General features: G+C 55.7%; 4 protein-coding genes across 4 annotated transcripts; all 4 read right to left on the bottom strand.

Annotated features, from left to right (window-relative positions):
• Positions 1-433: 433 nt before the first annotated feature.
• Positions 434-1,706, bottom strand: VDAG_09693 (transcription initiation factor TFIID subunit 14; the record flags this gene model as incomplete). The annotated part of the gene is made up of 4 exons (XM_009658654.1): positions 434-972; positions 1,064-1,215; positions 1,277-1,311; positions 1,695-1,706. 4 exons carry the CDS (start codon positions 1,704-1,706, stop codon positions 434-436), a joined length of 738 nt encoding a protein of 245 aa, XP_009656949.1.
• A 560-nt stretch (positions 1,707-2,266) lies between these two features.
• On the bottom strand, positions 2,267-3,318 carry VDAG_09692 (ran-specific GTPase-activating protein; the record flags this gene model as incomplete). The annotated part of the gene is made up of 3 exons (XM_009658653.1): positions 2,267-2,552; positions 2,606-2,734; positions 2,790-3,318. The coding sequence occupies 3 exons, from the start codon at positions 3,316-3,318 to the stop codon at positions 2,437-2,439; spliced, it is 774 nt and encodes a 257-aa protein (XP_009656948.1). The 3' UTR covers positions 2,267-2,436.
• An 871-nt stretch (positions 3,319-4,189) lies between these two features.
• On the bottom strand, positions 4,190-6,703 carry VDAG_09691 (uncharacterized protein; the record flags this gene model as incomplete). Its single annotated transcript, XM_009658652.1, has 1 exon — positions 4,190-6,703. One exon carries the CDS (start codon positions 6,701-6,703, stop codon positions 4,343-4,345), a length of 2,361 nt encoding a protein of 786 aa, XP_009656947.1. The 3' UTR covers positions 4,190-4,342.
• Positions 6,704-9,192: 2,489 nt separating this feature from the next.
• On the bottom strand, positions 9,193-10,123 carry VDAG_09690 (phosducin; the record flags this gene model as incomplete). Its single annotated transcript, XM_009658651.1, has 2 exons — positions 9,193-9,441; positions 9,500-10,123. 2 exons carry the CDS (start codon positions 10,121-10,123, stop codon positions 9,193-9,195), a joined length of 873 nt encoding a protein of 290 aa, XP_009656946.1.
• Positions 10,124-14,525: the final 4,402 nt, after the last annotated feature.

Here is a 14,525-nt window from a genome sequence, read left to right as displayed (position 1 = left end):
CATATGAACAGTTAGATGAAGGCATCGATTAGGACGGTTCCAATGTTCGATTTCGTAATCTGCTCCGCCATGTTCCCGTCCGAACGGCTGCTGTCGGAACGGCTGTTGTCCGAACGGCTGTTATCCGAACGGCTGCTGTCCGAACGGCTGCTGGCCCACGTAACGCCATTGAGAAACGATATCCTTTCGATTTTTGACTTATTCTCTACAAACAAGCCCTGCCACAGGGCGCGCTGGCGTGTGCTGCCGAAGCCGGGCGCGATCAATTCTGCCCCTCCCACTGTGCCAGAGCCCGGAGAACGACCATTATCAAACATGAGATACCCCCGCCCCGCCCTCCTGATCCAGACGCCTAGCCTCGCGAATGACGTAGACTCCCTCATCCTGTACGGATGCGATCCTCCGACTAACTGATGAGACCCTTCTTGTTCTTTCAGAAATGGTTAGCGGGATTGAAGCATTCATACGAGACCGTGCTAGGCAGACGAACCAGGTGGTCCCAGAGAAGCTTCGTAAGCGTCTCGGGCATGGAGTACAGGTCGATCGAGAACTCGCCGGCTGGGAATTCGTCAGCGCTGCCTTTGGGGCACGAGAGACCAGGCCACTCACCGTCCACATCGCTCTTGATGAACATGCCCTCGGTCCGGTTATCGTTAATGATCTGGATCACGCGCAGCAGGTCATCCTCCTCGAGGCGTCCGAGGCCATCGGCAATCTTCTCGTAGTCGTACTTTTGGCTGGCCTTCTTGGGGCCGGCGGCACCAGCGGCGCCCTTGCGCTTGGCGCGGTCCTCGTCGTTGGGTAGAGGTCCTGTCTCGCGGAGAATCTGCTGAAGAGCCTGGCTTGGGTTCTTAAAAGAGACTGTGTGCTCGGAGACGTAGTGGTTGGATTGGAAATTGAGGTCGTGCGGGATGGACTGCTTGGACTTCTCCGTCGTGTAGCAATCAATGACCATTTCAAACTCTCCCCAGCCTTCGTTTTCGCAGGTGAAGGGGGGTTTGGGGAAGGCTTGTTGACGATTAGCACAATGTGGTATGTCGGAAGTCGCCACGACTAGATATACTTTGCGTTGGGTTCTCAAAGGAAGGGTGAAGGTTATACACGACCTTCTGGAAGCAATCGGCCGTATGTTCCTCGCCTGCCTCGTCCAAGACGAAGATGGAGACGGACCATTTCCTCATGGGAAAGCCTTCGACCTGCGCCGGTTTGTCGGGCCTGTCGTGGTCGCGTCAGTTGAGTTCCCTGACAGCACTCTGCACTCAATGAGGAGACTTACATGACATTTTGGTCCGTCACAAGGCGGATTTTGCGCTGCGACACGATAAGACTTAGCACTCTCGGGCTCAACCAGGAAGCGGGTGGCTTTGCGCGTCGCGCGCGCTGGTGCGGGATGGAGCGATTGGGACTTGGAGGAAACGGGGACGCAGAGAGTGAGGTTCAATGGACTGAGAGAACATGATTGAGGATGCAGTCTCCTGGGCGTGTTCGCCCCAGTGAAGCGACTCCAAGGATTAGCTCCCGCTCGGTGCGAGGGCGCTTTGCAGAAGGATGCCGATCCATTTCAATTGGGCCGACACGGCTTTGCTTCACTGCCCATGGTCTCGTCTTGGTACATAGAGTGTATCGCATGCAGCGGCAGGAGGTGAGAGTACCGTGTAAAGGTTGGCCGCTGTCGCGGCGCGAAGGGCGCTTACCTCTACAATCATGTTGGCCGCGTCGTGACCTTCCCTCGGAAAGCGCGTTTTCGTGTAAGGTTATTGGGTGGTCTAGCAACAAAGTCTTGTCTCGCCGTGGCGTCGTGGATCGTATTCGCTTTCGTGATATGGAGGGCCTGGGTGATGCGGTGGGATAATCGTATCGTCGAGAGGGAGAAGTTGGCCGGACAGGTTGCGTAGTGACGTTGGAGGAGGGAAGGCTGAAGCCAAAACTGCGCCACTATCGCCACACCCCCATGACATACCAACCGCCACACACCCCTCACCATTTTTTACGCCAAATACACAAGTCAACGCATTAATTTCACAGTACTTGCACCGCAGCGAGCGCACTGGCTTTCTTGTCTTCTTTTTATTGATTCAATGTTCATGGGGAATGGTGTCATTGGTGGTGGGAATCTATCTACACTGCCTGGTGGGCGGCAGGTCCGGCTGCTAGGACATGGCTCTGCCCCCACGACAACCAGAGAGCCTCACCATGATCACTTCTGTGCGCCTCTCACAGAGCTCATTGGCACCCCACGGGAGCCATTTATGGCATCAGCGATGGTCAGGGTAAAAGCATCAGCGATTGTGTCGACTCGCAACGGTACGTGTGATGTGTGAGTGTGTGTGTGTGTGTGTGTGTGATAGGAGGGTGTCAGGGGAAAGTTGGTGCATGCAGATTCTGTGATTCAGGGACCTCGTCTTTCATGAACCATCTTAAAAGAGTACGAGGGTTTTACGACTGCTCTGCGGCGGGGGTCTCGCCGGAGGCCTCGCCATCCTCGGCCTTCTTGAAGAGCGCCTCGTTGTCCTTCTGCGCCTGGAGGAAGGCGTCCTTGAAGAGGTTGGCGTCTGTGACGATTAGTAAGTTGCTTGCAAGGTAAGATAAGAGAACGTTAACATACTCTCGGAGTTGGCAAAGCGGATGGCAAGAGTGGCGGCCTCGGGCTCGCCCTCGCTGACATCGGCGGCAGCGTTCCAGACCCAGCTGCGGTCAGAGCCAACGTTGGGGGAGAGCTTCATCTCGGGGACGACTTCCATATCGTTAGCATAAGCAATACAGCAAGGTAGGAGCTCGACTCGACGCACTGTAGTGGTTGGCGCAGACCTTGAGGGTCTTGTCGCGGCGCATGACGAGACGGGTCTTGCCATTCTCCTTGTGCTTCAGCAGACGGACGTCACCGGTGCCTCGCTCCTTCCACTCGCTGGACTCCTTGATGAACTTGAACAACTTGGCGCGCATCTTGAAGAGCTGCTCCTCAGACTCCTCGTTGGTGGCCGTCTCGACCTTCTCCGTCAGCTTGTGTACGGGCTCAAAGTGGACGTCCTCCGACTCGGGGGCCTGTTCGTCATCGGCGGCGGCGGCAGCGGCCTCGCGCTGAGCCTTGTTGCTGCCAGAGTTGTCGCCGCGGTCCTCGTCCTCGGGCTTCTTCTCCTTCTTGGCACCTCCTCCAAACATGCTGAAGACGGAAGACTGGGCCGTCACGGGCTTGTCGGCCTCGCCGGTGGACTCGGTAGCGGGCGCGTCGGCGGTGCCAGTGGCGGGGGTCTCCTCGGCCTTGGGCGCCTCGATCTTAGGCTCCTCAACCTTGGGCTCGGTTGCTTCGGGCGCAGACATGATGTTCGGTCAAAGGGGGGGGAGTTGTACGTTCGGAGTGCTTGTGATCTTCCTGCGGCGCGAACGAATCTCGTCAGCCTCCAGACTCGGTAGCCATCACCGCCAGATTTAGGCGCAGTGCCCCTCCTTTTCCCCCCAAAATGTCTGACGGTGGGGAGCAGAACGTGTATCGACGTAAATAAGGAGGAGCTTCCAGCATGGGCAGTACTTGTACAGTCGAAACTTACTGTGGTAAAGGTGATTCGTAAGGGTCTCAGATAGCTTCCGCAAACGTGATGGAGGTAATCGCTGCAATGTTTTTCAAATGGATGTCAGGTCGAAGTGGGCGAGCCAAAATGAGGCAGCGATCGAGCCCCTCATTCACAACCTGCGATTAAGTGGGGCCTTTCGTCCAGCGCACTGTCCCAATTACACCGACCCGGGTTTGAGTGACACACCTTTCGAGCAAGGTACCTACCCACGCTCTCACCCACGCGGGGCCGCGACTTGTCTTTCCATACCTTACGGTACTAACAGTAGCTATCGTGGGGTCGCCAACGGAGCTGCCTTGCCCTCCAGTTTGCCACCCTGTCCCCCTTAGTGAGCCTCGTAAGTAGGCGGTCACAGGCAATCACACGATTCGACCACGGGTCACACTTCATTGCTTTATTAACTGCCAACGTACCTATACTTTCGTCTCGCGACCCAGAAGCTAGGCAAAACTCGAGGAAAGACGCCAGCCCTGAATGAGTTTCTTTCCATAGGAACGCCAGGGCACGCATCCATAACCTTGCCTTCAAGGTCCACTTTCAAGCTCTGTGTCCCCTGCATCGACAGAGGAGGGGTGGGTATGAGAGAAGAGAAAAGGCGGCTCAAGATGGGCCTTTCGACAAACAGTAAAGTGGTATGTATGGAGTGACAGTAAACCCTTCCTCCGATATTGCAAAACCGAAACACGTAAACGCCATGTCGGAAAACCCCAATAAGCTATTTCGCCCAGCGGCCCCAATTCGTTCAATCATGTCGACTCTCATCGAAGTTGGTGTCAGTCACCGCACCTTTTCGACCACCGGGAGCCGCCAGGTTGGCACGCAGAAACATTGTGATGTGTCTTACTGCGTGACTGACCAGCCTTGTGGATCTCGTCACGCCTTCTGGCGAGGAATACCCTGGCCTTCTTCTCGTACTCGGCGTGCTCTTCCATCTTTCCTTGAATGCGGAGCCACCAAAGGCGCGACTGGATCTGAGCAGTGACAACAGAAAGATCAAACTTGTCAGAAAACTCTGCCGTCCTGTGCAGCCGTTCCGCCAAGTCGGACTCAATCTCGTGCCACTTTTCGACAACGGTATGCTTGAGGCTGTCCGAGGCTCCAATTCCGTAGTCCGAGACTTCCTGAGCCTTGACGAGGGCCTGCTCTTTCAGGCTGCTCGTTGCCTCTGAGGCTGTGCTGGCTAGGTCAAACAGCAAGCGCTTGCCGCCGTGGAGTGCTTCTGTGAGGATTCCCCTACCAAAATCCACCTCGAGTGTCTCGTTGATCTTCGGCCTGCGGTTTGTGACGACGGTGACCGCGACAACACCATAGGCATCACGCTTAGGAATATCCAGCACAAGACCTTCATCGACGGAAGAGAATTTGGTCTTAACTATCTGGCCATCACGAAGGACGTCAATCGTAATGGAATCCTTGTTGAGCCACGTAGTTTTTGTGCCGACAGGTATTTTGATCAGGATCTCGTGCTGGCCATAAAGTTCGGCTGTGCAGACAATATTCCCCTTACTAGCGTCGGGAAGTATGTCGGGGAAGAGGTTGGAAAATGGCATCAGAGCGACATTCCCGGGTGTAGCGACAATGCGTGGAATGTCAACAGCTGTGCTAGATGACGTGAGATTGATGACGCTCGTAGAATCAGGCGTAGAATCAGGAATCAAGGTCGTGAGGTCGGCAACCGTGGTTTTGGGCAAGCTCACATATGGCGCCGGGCTATCTGAATGACTCCTGTAGAGATAGCTGTCGAGACCATACACCAGACCAAGCACGAAGATGGCGCTTAGGATTTTCTGCAGGATACTCGCGGCCAGCGAGTCGGCGGTTAACGAAGCCTTCATCACCTTCTTTCCGGTCATCACGACACGGCTGTAGAGGCCCTTTTGCATTTTGGACCGTTCCGCTAGACCCGTGAGGTGGGCGAGATTTCGATTCATCTGACGCGGATCGATGGCGAGGAAAGAAGCCAGATCAATTGGCATGCGCATCGCTGGATTGGCAGAGTTCGAAGACTCGAGACGGAGATGTACAGCCGCCGGGTCAACATACTTCGACCAGCTGGCGGAGGACTCGTCGAAGCCCGGTGCGCTGGAGATGAAGATGCACGGGACACCATGGCGGTTCATGAACCCCCAAGCGGCATCGCGCGTTCGTCGGGCAGCCTCGCCAGCCTGATCCGTGATGTAGAAGACGGCCATGTGGGGCAGCTCGTAAGTGGGCTCAACGATGGGGCCGCTATTGGCGGGGTGGGCCGAATTATACGTCGTGCCATCCTCAAGGGCCATGGTGAAAATAGTCTCGACAGGTAGCGAGTCGGAGACGTAGACCGTCTCTTCTGCATGCATGCACGTTTCGACCTTTGTGTTTGTAGGAATCATTTTCACAAACTCCTCATAGGGCGTCGAGAGGTTGCCGGGCATTGTGTTGGGCACTACATTATAGATGCCCTCGCCGCCGCCGACTGGACGGATGAGGCCTGGGCTGTGCGCGTTGAGGGCAGTGGAGATGCGACGCAAAATGCGGTGGCGCGGGCTCGTGTTGCCGACATACAGCACATGAAGGGGCCTTTGTGCTGACATGGCCAAGCAGTCGTGATCCATGGTCTGTCGGATGCTGAGTGTCAGGCGCTCAGGGATCTTGGGGAGGTGCATGTTCTTAGCAACAGTGGCCGCCTCGCCGATGGTCAACTCCCGAATGGTGTGCATGACCTCAATGTTGGCCACGTTATCGGCACCGGCGTCGGGCTCTGCAAAGTTGATCTGCTTCCCGATGTTGGAATAGTGGCGGAACTCGTCGTCGGCAGTCATATCGCAGGAAGATGAGGGGCTGCTAAGACTCTCCTCCACATATGCGTGTGATTTCTTCTCCGCCTCCTCATCGTGTTGGTGTCGTTCCTCGTCTTGCTCTTGCTCCTCGCCATCGCTCTCTGAGTCGGTGTCGAGGCCCTCGCTCGACTGTTCTGTGCCAGCCAGACTGTGAACGTCATCGGTCTGTGTGTATTCATACGAGTCGAGAGACTCGGCAGGGCCGTCCGGGCCATCATGGCTCTCATCGTCGGTGTTGATGAACTCGTAGGCGGATTCGCCCAAGATGGTGTCCTCGGCCTCGTTGGCCTTGGTGCCCATTTCGGTGGGCGTCATGATGTCGGGATGGCTGGAGAATACCCAGCTCGCAAGCTGTCGATTTACTTGAGGCCGGGGGAAACGCAGTGATGGTTCGGATGACGACAACGTGGTAAGACGGCTCTGGAGGTGCGGCGGAGCATTAGATACGTGGGCTTGGCTTTTGGCTTTCGGCTCGATCGACTGAACAAAGGCGTCGACTTTCTGCTCTTCCATAACGAGGTGTCAAGGGTCAGCCCTCGCGGCCGTCACGTCATCCCTCAAACAGAAGAGGGCGTTTGATGGTGGCTATTGACGGAAATGGCAGACGTGACAAGGTCGCCAGGGGGAGCGCCACAGTAGAGTCCCTCAAGACTTGTCAGAGAAAGAAAGATGGAGAGACGGGCAGTAGTCAAGGCGGTACAAAGTGAAGCTGGGAGGGAGGGAGAGGGTGAGAGAGAAAGGTGGTGAATGGTGGAGTCACGGTGGTGACAGAACAGGATGGCTTGAGGTTTGCTTACAGGCAGCGGTTTCGGGGTGGAGGGGTAGGGTCGGAGAGGGGTTGCAGGGTGCTTGGCTCGTAACGTACCTTGGTGTAGTAGGTATGGAGGGAATAGAAGAAGAAAGGAAATGGTTGAGGCGGAGAGGAAGGAACAGGACTGACTATGTGTCGGAAGGCTGAGAGGAGTCGGTGGTCACGGCAAGGTTTCTGGTCCCTCAAGGTGCAGAGTGTCGATGGAGCGAGTGGTGTCGGTGGAGGGGCGTTGGCAGCGGTTCGTGTTCACAGGGTGTCTGTAAGTGGTGTGGACATTCAAGTGAAGCGTGTTGCCTATTGCCTGCCTGACGCCAAGGCGACGGGAAGGTGAGGTACCCCTCGATCTAAGGCCGCGCAGCACAGCTCGGTGCAACGCCAACCAGGACAGTGTTGACGCCTTGTGCCCAGCCAGAGCCAGCCAGCAGGGCGGAGGGGGCGGATATGGTACAAGAGGGGCAGCACCTGACCTGCTGATGCGCGATGGAGAGGTGCCCGAGCCTGTAGGTAGGGCGGGGAAGCACGGGACGAGCGATTAGAAGCTTGTCTGAGCTCTGCCAGGCAGAGGGAGAAGCCCGCCTTTTGATGTCACGCGGTGCCTCTGGTTGGGCTGGCTGGGCTGGGCTGGAGACAGACAGGCGGGAGAGATAAGGTGATTCACGTCGCAACCATGTCTCTTTGGTCGGACTGTGCATGGGTCCCTCGGAAAGATTGACACGGATGCGGCAAGTGAAGTATGTGGGATGCACAGGAAAGTTGAAGAGACCAGAATGAGGTCGACGGAGAGAGGAGATGCAGGCAGGAAAGCAAAGAACGCATGGAAATGTTAATGCAGTAGAGTGTGTGCGCGGTTCTGATGGTTGTACCTGATGTGATGCTCATCGAATCCGAGGTACTTTCCCCGAGGCGTTATGCACTGTGAGACCTTACTTTCAGGCGCTGCGGCTGCCTCGTTCGTACTCTCCCTCTGTCTTGGCCCCTCTGACAGTCTGACAGTCTGACAGTCTGACATGTTGCTAACAGGAGGGGAAGTCGCATCCCCCTGGTCATGGCCTGGTCGAATACCGATGCAGTCGACGCCATGCCTGCCTAATGGCATCATCGAGCGCTATCGATAACCATCTGGCGTTGCCTCGCATGGTGGGGGGGAGGGGGAGGGGGAGGGAGGTGCCCGCCTCCAGGTGCCCCACCATCCCGTGTCTGCCTTTGAAGCGCGCGATGAGGATTCAATTCGTGCGCTTCGTCCGTTGTCTTGGAGTTGAAGACCATGTGCATCGTTAGGTCTCAAAGGCAACTGTTGGTTTCGTCCGAGTCCGAGGCCAAACAAGCTTGGCACCATAGAGACTGCATTGGGGTCCTCGGTGCATACCCAGGGGCAATGACATACTTCAGAGGACCGCCCGCGTCAGGCGGCATCAAGCGTTGCAATTCCCATGCAGCCATGGTCATGAATTATCGCTCATTAGCTAAAGAAGTAGTGGGCAGAATTTACAAAAGACAAGCACAAGCACAGCCAGGTGACAAATCAGTAGCCGGATGACGGTCCTCTCCCCTCGAACCTCACCAATCCATTCCTCCCAACGCCTTGTCCGCAGCTGGTGGAACACACTACACTGTTGGGTCCTTTCGCATAGCCCAGTCGGCCGGTGTGCAACCGCTAGAGCAGCGACGCGCGTTGCCCGCTGGCGAGCAGTTTCCCGAAACAACCCTCCACAATCATGTTCCCTGGGGGGAACGATACCAACGCGCTCTCTATAACATGCGAAGGAGTTACAGAAAATCCATAAAGGAAAAGAAGATGAGAAGTAGGGACAGACCACAGCGAATGTGAAGCGCCCAGTCGTGCCGGCAAAACGAGGCGCCGCCCGTGTCCGCGGCTACAGGAGGGTATCGTTGCGGAGGAGAAAGAGGAAGGCTAGGAAAGCATTAATGCATCGCAGTCATGGTAGTACAAGCGACGATCGTCAAGACCGTCGCAAACAGACATGGAAGGGCCTCAGAGGATGGCGTGCTTCTCGAACAGCCTCCGCAACGTGTCGCGGCCGAATGGCTCGTCATCGGGAATCATCTCGATGATGCCTGTGAGGTTGGCGAACATGTCGCCCTGATTCCTGTAGGCAAGAATAGAGGGCACTGCGGCGTTGTCGAACTCAATATCGAGATAGTGCACCTTGACGAAGTGGATAGCCGTATGCTGTCGAACAAGGGGCCGCAGAGCTGATTCAATCGTTTCTGAGACGTCCGACTGGGCCTCTGTCAGTATGCGGCTCGGTACCGAGACTCGGATGGAAAGGACAACATACCTCGTGGTCATATACAAAGACGACGACAGTTGTGTCGCGTCCCACCTTCTCAATCGCGTCGAGGTACCCAAGTGCGTCGACCTCGTCCAGTCGCCCGTAAATCCTGACGCTGGGGCTCGTCCTGCGGTTCCTAACGGACTTGCTGGCATCGCTCTCCAGTTCGCGCCGTCGGCTCTCACGCCACTGTTGTAGGAATGCCTCCTCGTCAGGCGAGTCGCTCGCGTGGCTGTCGTCTTCGCTGTCTTGCTGCTGTTGTTTCGGAGTCGGGGCGCTCTGCAGACTGTCGAGGCCGAAGATGGATCGCCTCACGGTGCTCTTTGCGCGCGTGATGAAGGAAGTCTTGCGCGCCTCTTCGTAGTTGCGCGCATCAGCAATGACGCCCTTGACACCGGTGGTTCTGCCAGCGTCGAAGCTTGCCGGGGGCAGCTTGAGGTCGCGATCAGCTGGTTGAATGCGCATGGCGGCGTCGATTTGGGAGGCGCGGTATGAGTCTTCCTCGTCTAGTTCGTGACTGTCGTGTGGGTTGGTGTCGTCGCGGTCTTCGGGGTGTACACGACTGGTCTCTCTTGCGTTCTTTGCGACGAGGTCGTTGAATTCTTCTTGGGCTGGGGTCAGGTCGGCCATGACGGGCAGGTGGGCACGGGGAGGAGGGGAGGATCTTTTAATAGAAGAGGGACCGTAGGGTGTAGTGGGAGCAGAGGCTCGTGGGCGGGTGGTCCGACGGCGAGGTAAGGGGCAAGACTCTAAAGCAATGTGATGGGAGTCGTCTTGTTTCCAACGCAGCAGGACTTGGACAGGATGGCAATGCCAGCGGGGGATACATGTAGAGGGGGGCAGGGTGGGGGGCCACCATCCGGGCAGAGCGCCGCCAAAAGAACTTCTCGAAGCAGTGGAGCCGGCGGTGACCGAGAGTGCAAAGGAGGCAGGGAGGGGGCTCCAGGGGCTGTGAGAGAACCCTGCCCCGAGCGCGCTTGGTGCGGCGGTGAGGTCGAGAAAGTTGTTGCAAGCGGCGGTCGAAGGCGCGGAAGTCAGAAGAGGCGGGGCAAGGATGACAGCCCCTGCGCTTGCGTCAGGCTGTTTCAGAATCAAGGCCCGAATCAGCCGGCGACAATGGGATCTCGCTGCTCACTCAGTTTCTCTTCGTCCGTAAACTGTAGATCGTACCTTTGTCCCCTTGGATTCCAAGGAGATGCAGGGCGGCCAGGTCGGCCTGGCCAACCCTGCTAGCTCCTCTTGCTCCTTCGGCTTGCTTCTCGCCACCGCATTGCCTCTGGGTAGGTAGGATAGTTTCATGTGGTCGGTTTGCCATCTGGCCTCGACAAGAGTGACGTGAAGTATGAATGGTGAGCTGCGTGGCCAGCCGAGCACCAAACATGTCCAGCGCAACTCACGATTGTGACCGAGAACCAAGTGGCCAGGCACCGATCTGCAGAGGCTGGGGCATGTGCAGTACTTGGCAGGGCCCCGGCCACAACGTGTGGTCCGCTGGGATTAGCGGTCTCCAGTTCCATGTGGTCGCTGCGTCTGGCTCCCTCCCACTTGGTTTGTCGACTGATAATGCCAAGGTGCCTCCTCGTGGCCTCAATGCCGATTGGTGCTTTCCTTTCTTACATGATGTTCCTGCCTTTGAGAGAGACCTCGTGTTGCGTGAGCGTCTTATTCTCTAGCGATTTACGTTGATGTCGCGAGCAGGGTTGTGGCAGCATGGGACACCGATCGACTTGTGCTCACATCGCCATCCATTATCGAGTAGAGGAGCCGACTTTCCATATGCTACGTACAGACAATTACCAGGTCATTGCTTGTCAGGCCATCTCCGGTGCATAGATGACGTCTATGCAAAGCCCTAGTGGCCCTCGCCGCCGGTCGGAACCCGCTGGTCTTCTGTCAACGACCAACATACAGACATTGGGTTTCGCCTCAGCTCTTCCTCCGTTCATCTCGCCCTGCACGCCAGAATAGGCCGTCCGACCAGCCTCGCCCTTAACAAGGTTAGAGTCGTAGTCGCATACAACGCCCTTTGCTGTTGCCATGCCTTGATGACTTGTCCCGGATATATTCCTCCGAGTCATGCGCTGCTGTCGGTCATCCGCAACTTCGGGTCTGCCCCAGATCGCCAACCACAAGAGAGCCCCTTCGTTCAAAACAATATCCTTCTCAAATCCAGCAAAACATCGGACGGAATAATGGATTGGCAGACCGCAGACCGCGATACCGATATTGTTGGCGAACCAGAACGCGTAGCCGTGTTTCATGCCTTTGTTTCATGCTCTCCGTGTCGGCCTCCATCAGCCATCTCCAGATTTGTTCCTCTCGCATTCACTAGTGAACATAGGGTCTTTTTACTCGCTCATCACCCCTGTGGAACAGCCGCAGGACTGGTGCTCCTGTATTAGTCAGTCTACAGGACTGCTTCGCCCTATTCTGGACATCTGAGCGCGATCAGCCCAGTGATTCTCGACGCACTCTACATTGGACAATAGGTCGGCGGAGCAAAATAAAATCAGGCGGAGCCCAACCTCGTCGGCTTGCTGTCGTTGATCGCCAGATTAGCCAACTGGCTCTGTCAATATCGAGTCGATGGGATTACCGGAATTTCGACACATGTACCGCATGTAGCTGTGCCGCACTGGCTATTGATATACTGCTTTTTTCCTTGTTTTGTATTGATGATTCGTCTGGTGGCTCAATACCCATTACCCAACCAGGTCCATCGCCACTTCTGGGGGTAGACGTACTTTCACTCGTTTGCTGGGATCAAGCATGAAGCGACATGGTGGACGGGGCCAAGCCGTGCAAGGCAAGAAAGCTCACTGGAGCCACTGCACAGGTCGTTAACAGGTCGCTTCACCGATGTCAGAAGCCACAACGTGACTCTGACATGGAGACGATATGACGCTTAGTCCAGGTGATCGCCTAACCGACATTGGGGTGCTCATGCTGCCCATGAATAGGTTGATGCATCGTGCCAAGTGTTCGAAAGGTAAGGAGTCACCTCCGAGCAACGTGATCCTAGCTGCTATAGGCCCCCCCGTACCCAGGCATTGGGAGCACGCGGTCTCGCTCCCTGTGGGATGACTCAGTTGCTCTCCTAAGTTCATGCTAGGGAACCTTGTTACACGATGCTTTTAGGGAACTTTCCTGGGGGTGTCTTGTCATGTCATGATGCTCATGACATGCTTATTCTGGGCAATTTTCGACACGTGGCATATGTCGAACTATTCATGGACGGTTGTTCCCTTGTAAATGATTACAGTATCTAATTGTTGGCGCTTTACGTAGATGAGGGGAGAAAAGATAGAGGGGGGGGGGAATACAACATCCGGTGACATCGAGCGGTTGGGCTCAGACTGTAACCAACACGCTAGGACTGTCGTGGTTCATCTTTCTCTTTTCTTTGACTGAAGATTCCATCTTTATATTTGTCGTTGGACGACACCAAGTATATTCTCCAAATGATTCTCAAAGACTGTGAACTGGGAGTCTGGGGTATGCTACCCGAGTTTCTGCTCATGGTCGATGCATTTCCCTAGGCAGGTTGATACTCCCGCCCCCGGAGTAAAGAGTGACTTGTTGCAGCTCCTCCCTGTGGCTGAAGAGCTGGGCAACGAGGAACCCTTTTGATGCGACTTTAATCTTCAAGTGAGAGAAACGGATCCCCATAGCGCTAATCCTCGTGGTACATGTATCATTTTAAGGTTAGGTTCCCACAAGAAGCAGGGCATGGACCGGCTGATACAAACCTTCGGATTTGGATTTGGACTCCTCAGCAGAAGAATGCAAATTGAACGGGAAAGCAAGACCTTCGATCTGTTTATGATGTAACATGAACACCAAAAAGCGTCCCCTCTCCATTCTCGAAATCGACACTTAATGACTGACTTTGCGATGAGAAGATACTCGAGGTGGACACTTCCATCATCACAGTAAGTCGTTGGTCCCGCAGAACATGCATTTCACAGTACCCACGACATATATCTTTTCGTACATCCACCACTCAATTTGGGTTCCAGGGTTGTACCAAGCCCCCAAGCAAGACCGGGAGCATCCCCGAGAGTCTCACGAGCACAACCTCTCGGCCACCTACTTCAGAAGCAGCGGTTTAGGTTGGGTGCCCCGTTTGGCCCAGACGGCAAGAATTAAACGCCCACCCCCCTCTTCTGTATGCTCCTGTTCCACAGCATCTACCCGATCATGGACACGGCATAACCAGCGTCCTCATGTCTTGCAAGCGAACTAAAGGCATTATCAACAGCACGGCATCACGTTGCGACAAAACATAGGAATCTGGTCAGTGACGAATCAGGCATTCAGCACGAGCTACTATAGTACAGGCAGACAAGTAACGACGACAGGCAGACGGCGGGCGCTCAACACCAAAAAATAAAACAACAGCACAAAACAAAACGACTAAAACATAGGCTGTCTTCCCATCATCGCTCTTTGTCCCCCGTCCGTCACGGGCATTCCTTCATACCCGCGAGCTGGTGTTCTTCCGCGTCGTTGTCGTCGCCACAGCCGCCCCAACCATTCCGAGTCGCCGTGCCTGTCGTCCATGCGCCAACCTTATAGCCACGCCGAGACCAACGGCCGGGTCTCCCCCCTCCCTTCCTCGCACTAAGCAGCAGGCCTTCCTTCGACAAATGACAGAATAGCACCTCTTCGTCTAACGGGCATTCGACACTTCCCCGGAAGAAACAATCAAGGAAATGCGGCATGGTTCAGCACACTGTCTCGTGACGCGCAACGAAGAGAATCGGAGTCGGTTGACCTAAGAGCCACCCATTACAGTTGGGGGATTCGTGGAAGAGGACTGGTGTAGAAGCGCTTGGGGTTAGGTGGACCGTTAACCCTTGTCGTGCCAACTTGCCGATGCGCGTGGACAAGCCCAAAAGAGATCGGAAGCCGCGAGCGTCGGCCGTGACAGGGCTGATTGTGGTGAAAGGGGGGTATCAACGCCGTCGGGTCCTGAAACCTCCCTCAACTATCCCGTCGTCGGCGGCGCCGGCATAAGGGGAGATTATGA

The sequence above is a fragment of the Verticillium dahliae genome, genomic scaffold (assembly GCF_000150675.1).
Source record: "Verticillium dahliae VdLs.17 supercont1.28 genomic scaffold, whole genome shotgun sequence".
NCBI classification, from domain to species: domain Eukaryota; kingdom Fungi; phylum Ascomycota; class Sordariomycetes; order Glomerellales; family Plectosphaerellaceae; genus Verticillium; species Verticillium dahliae.
This window is presented reverse-complemented; position numbering and strand designations above follow the sequence as displayed.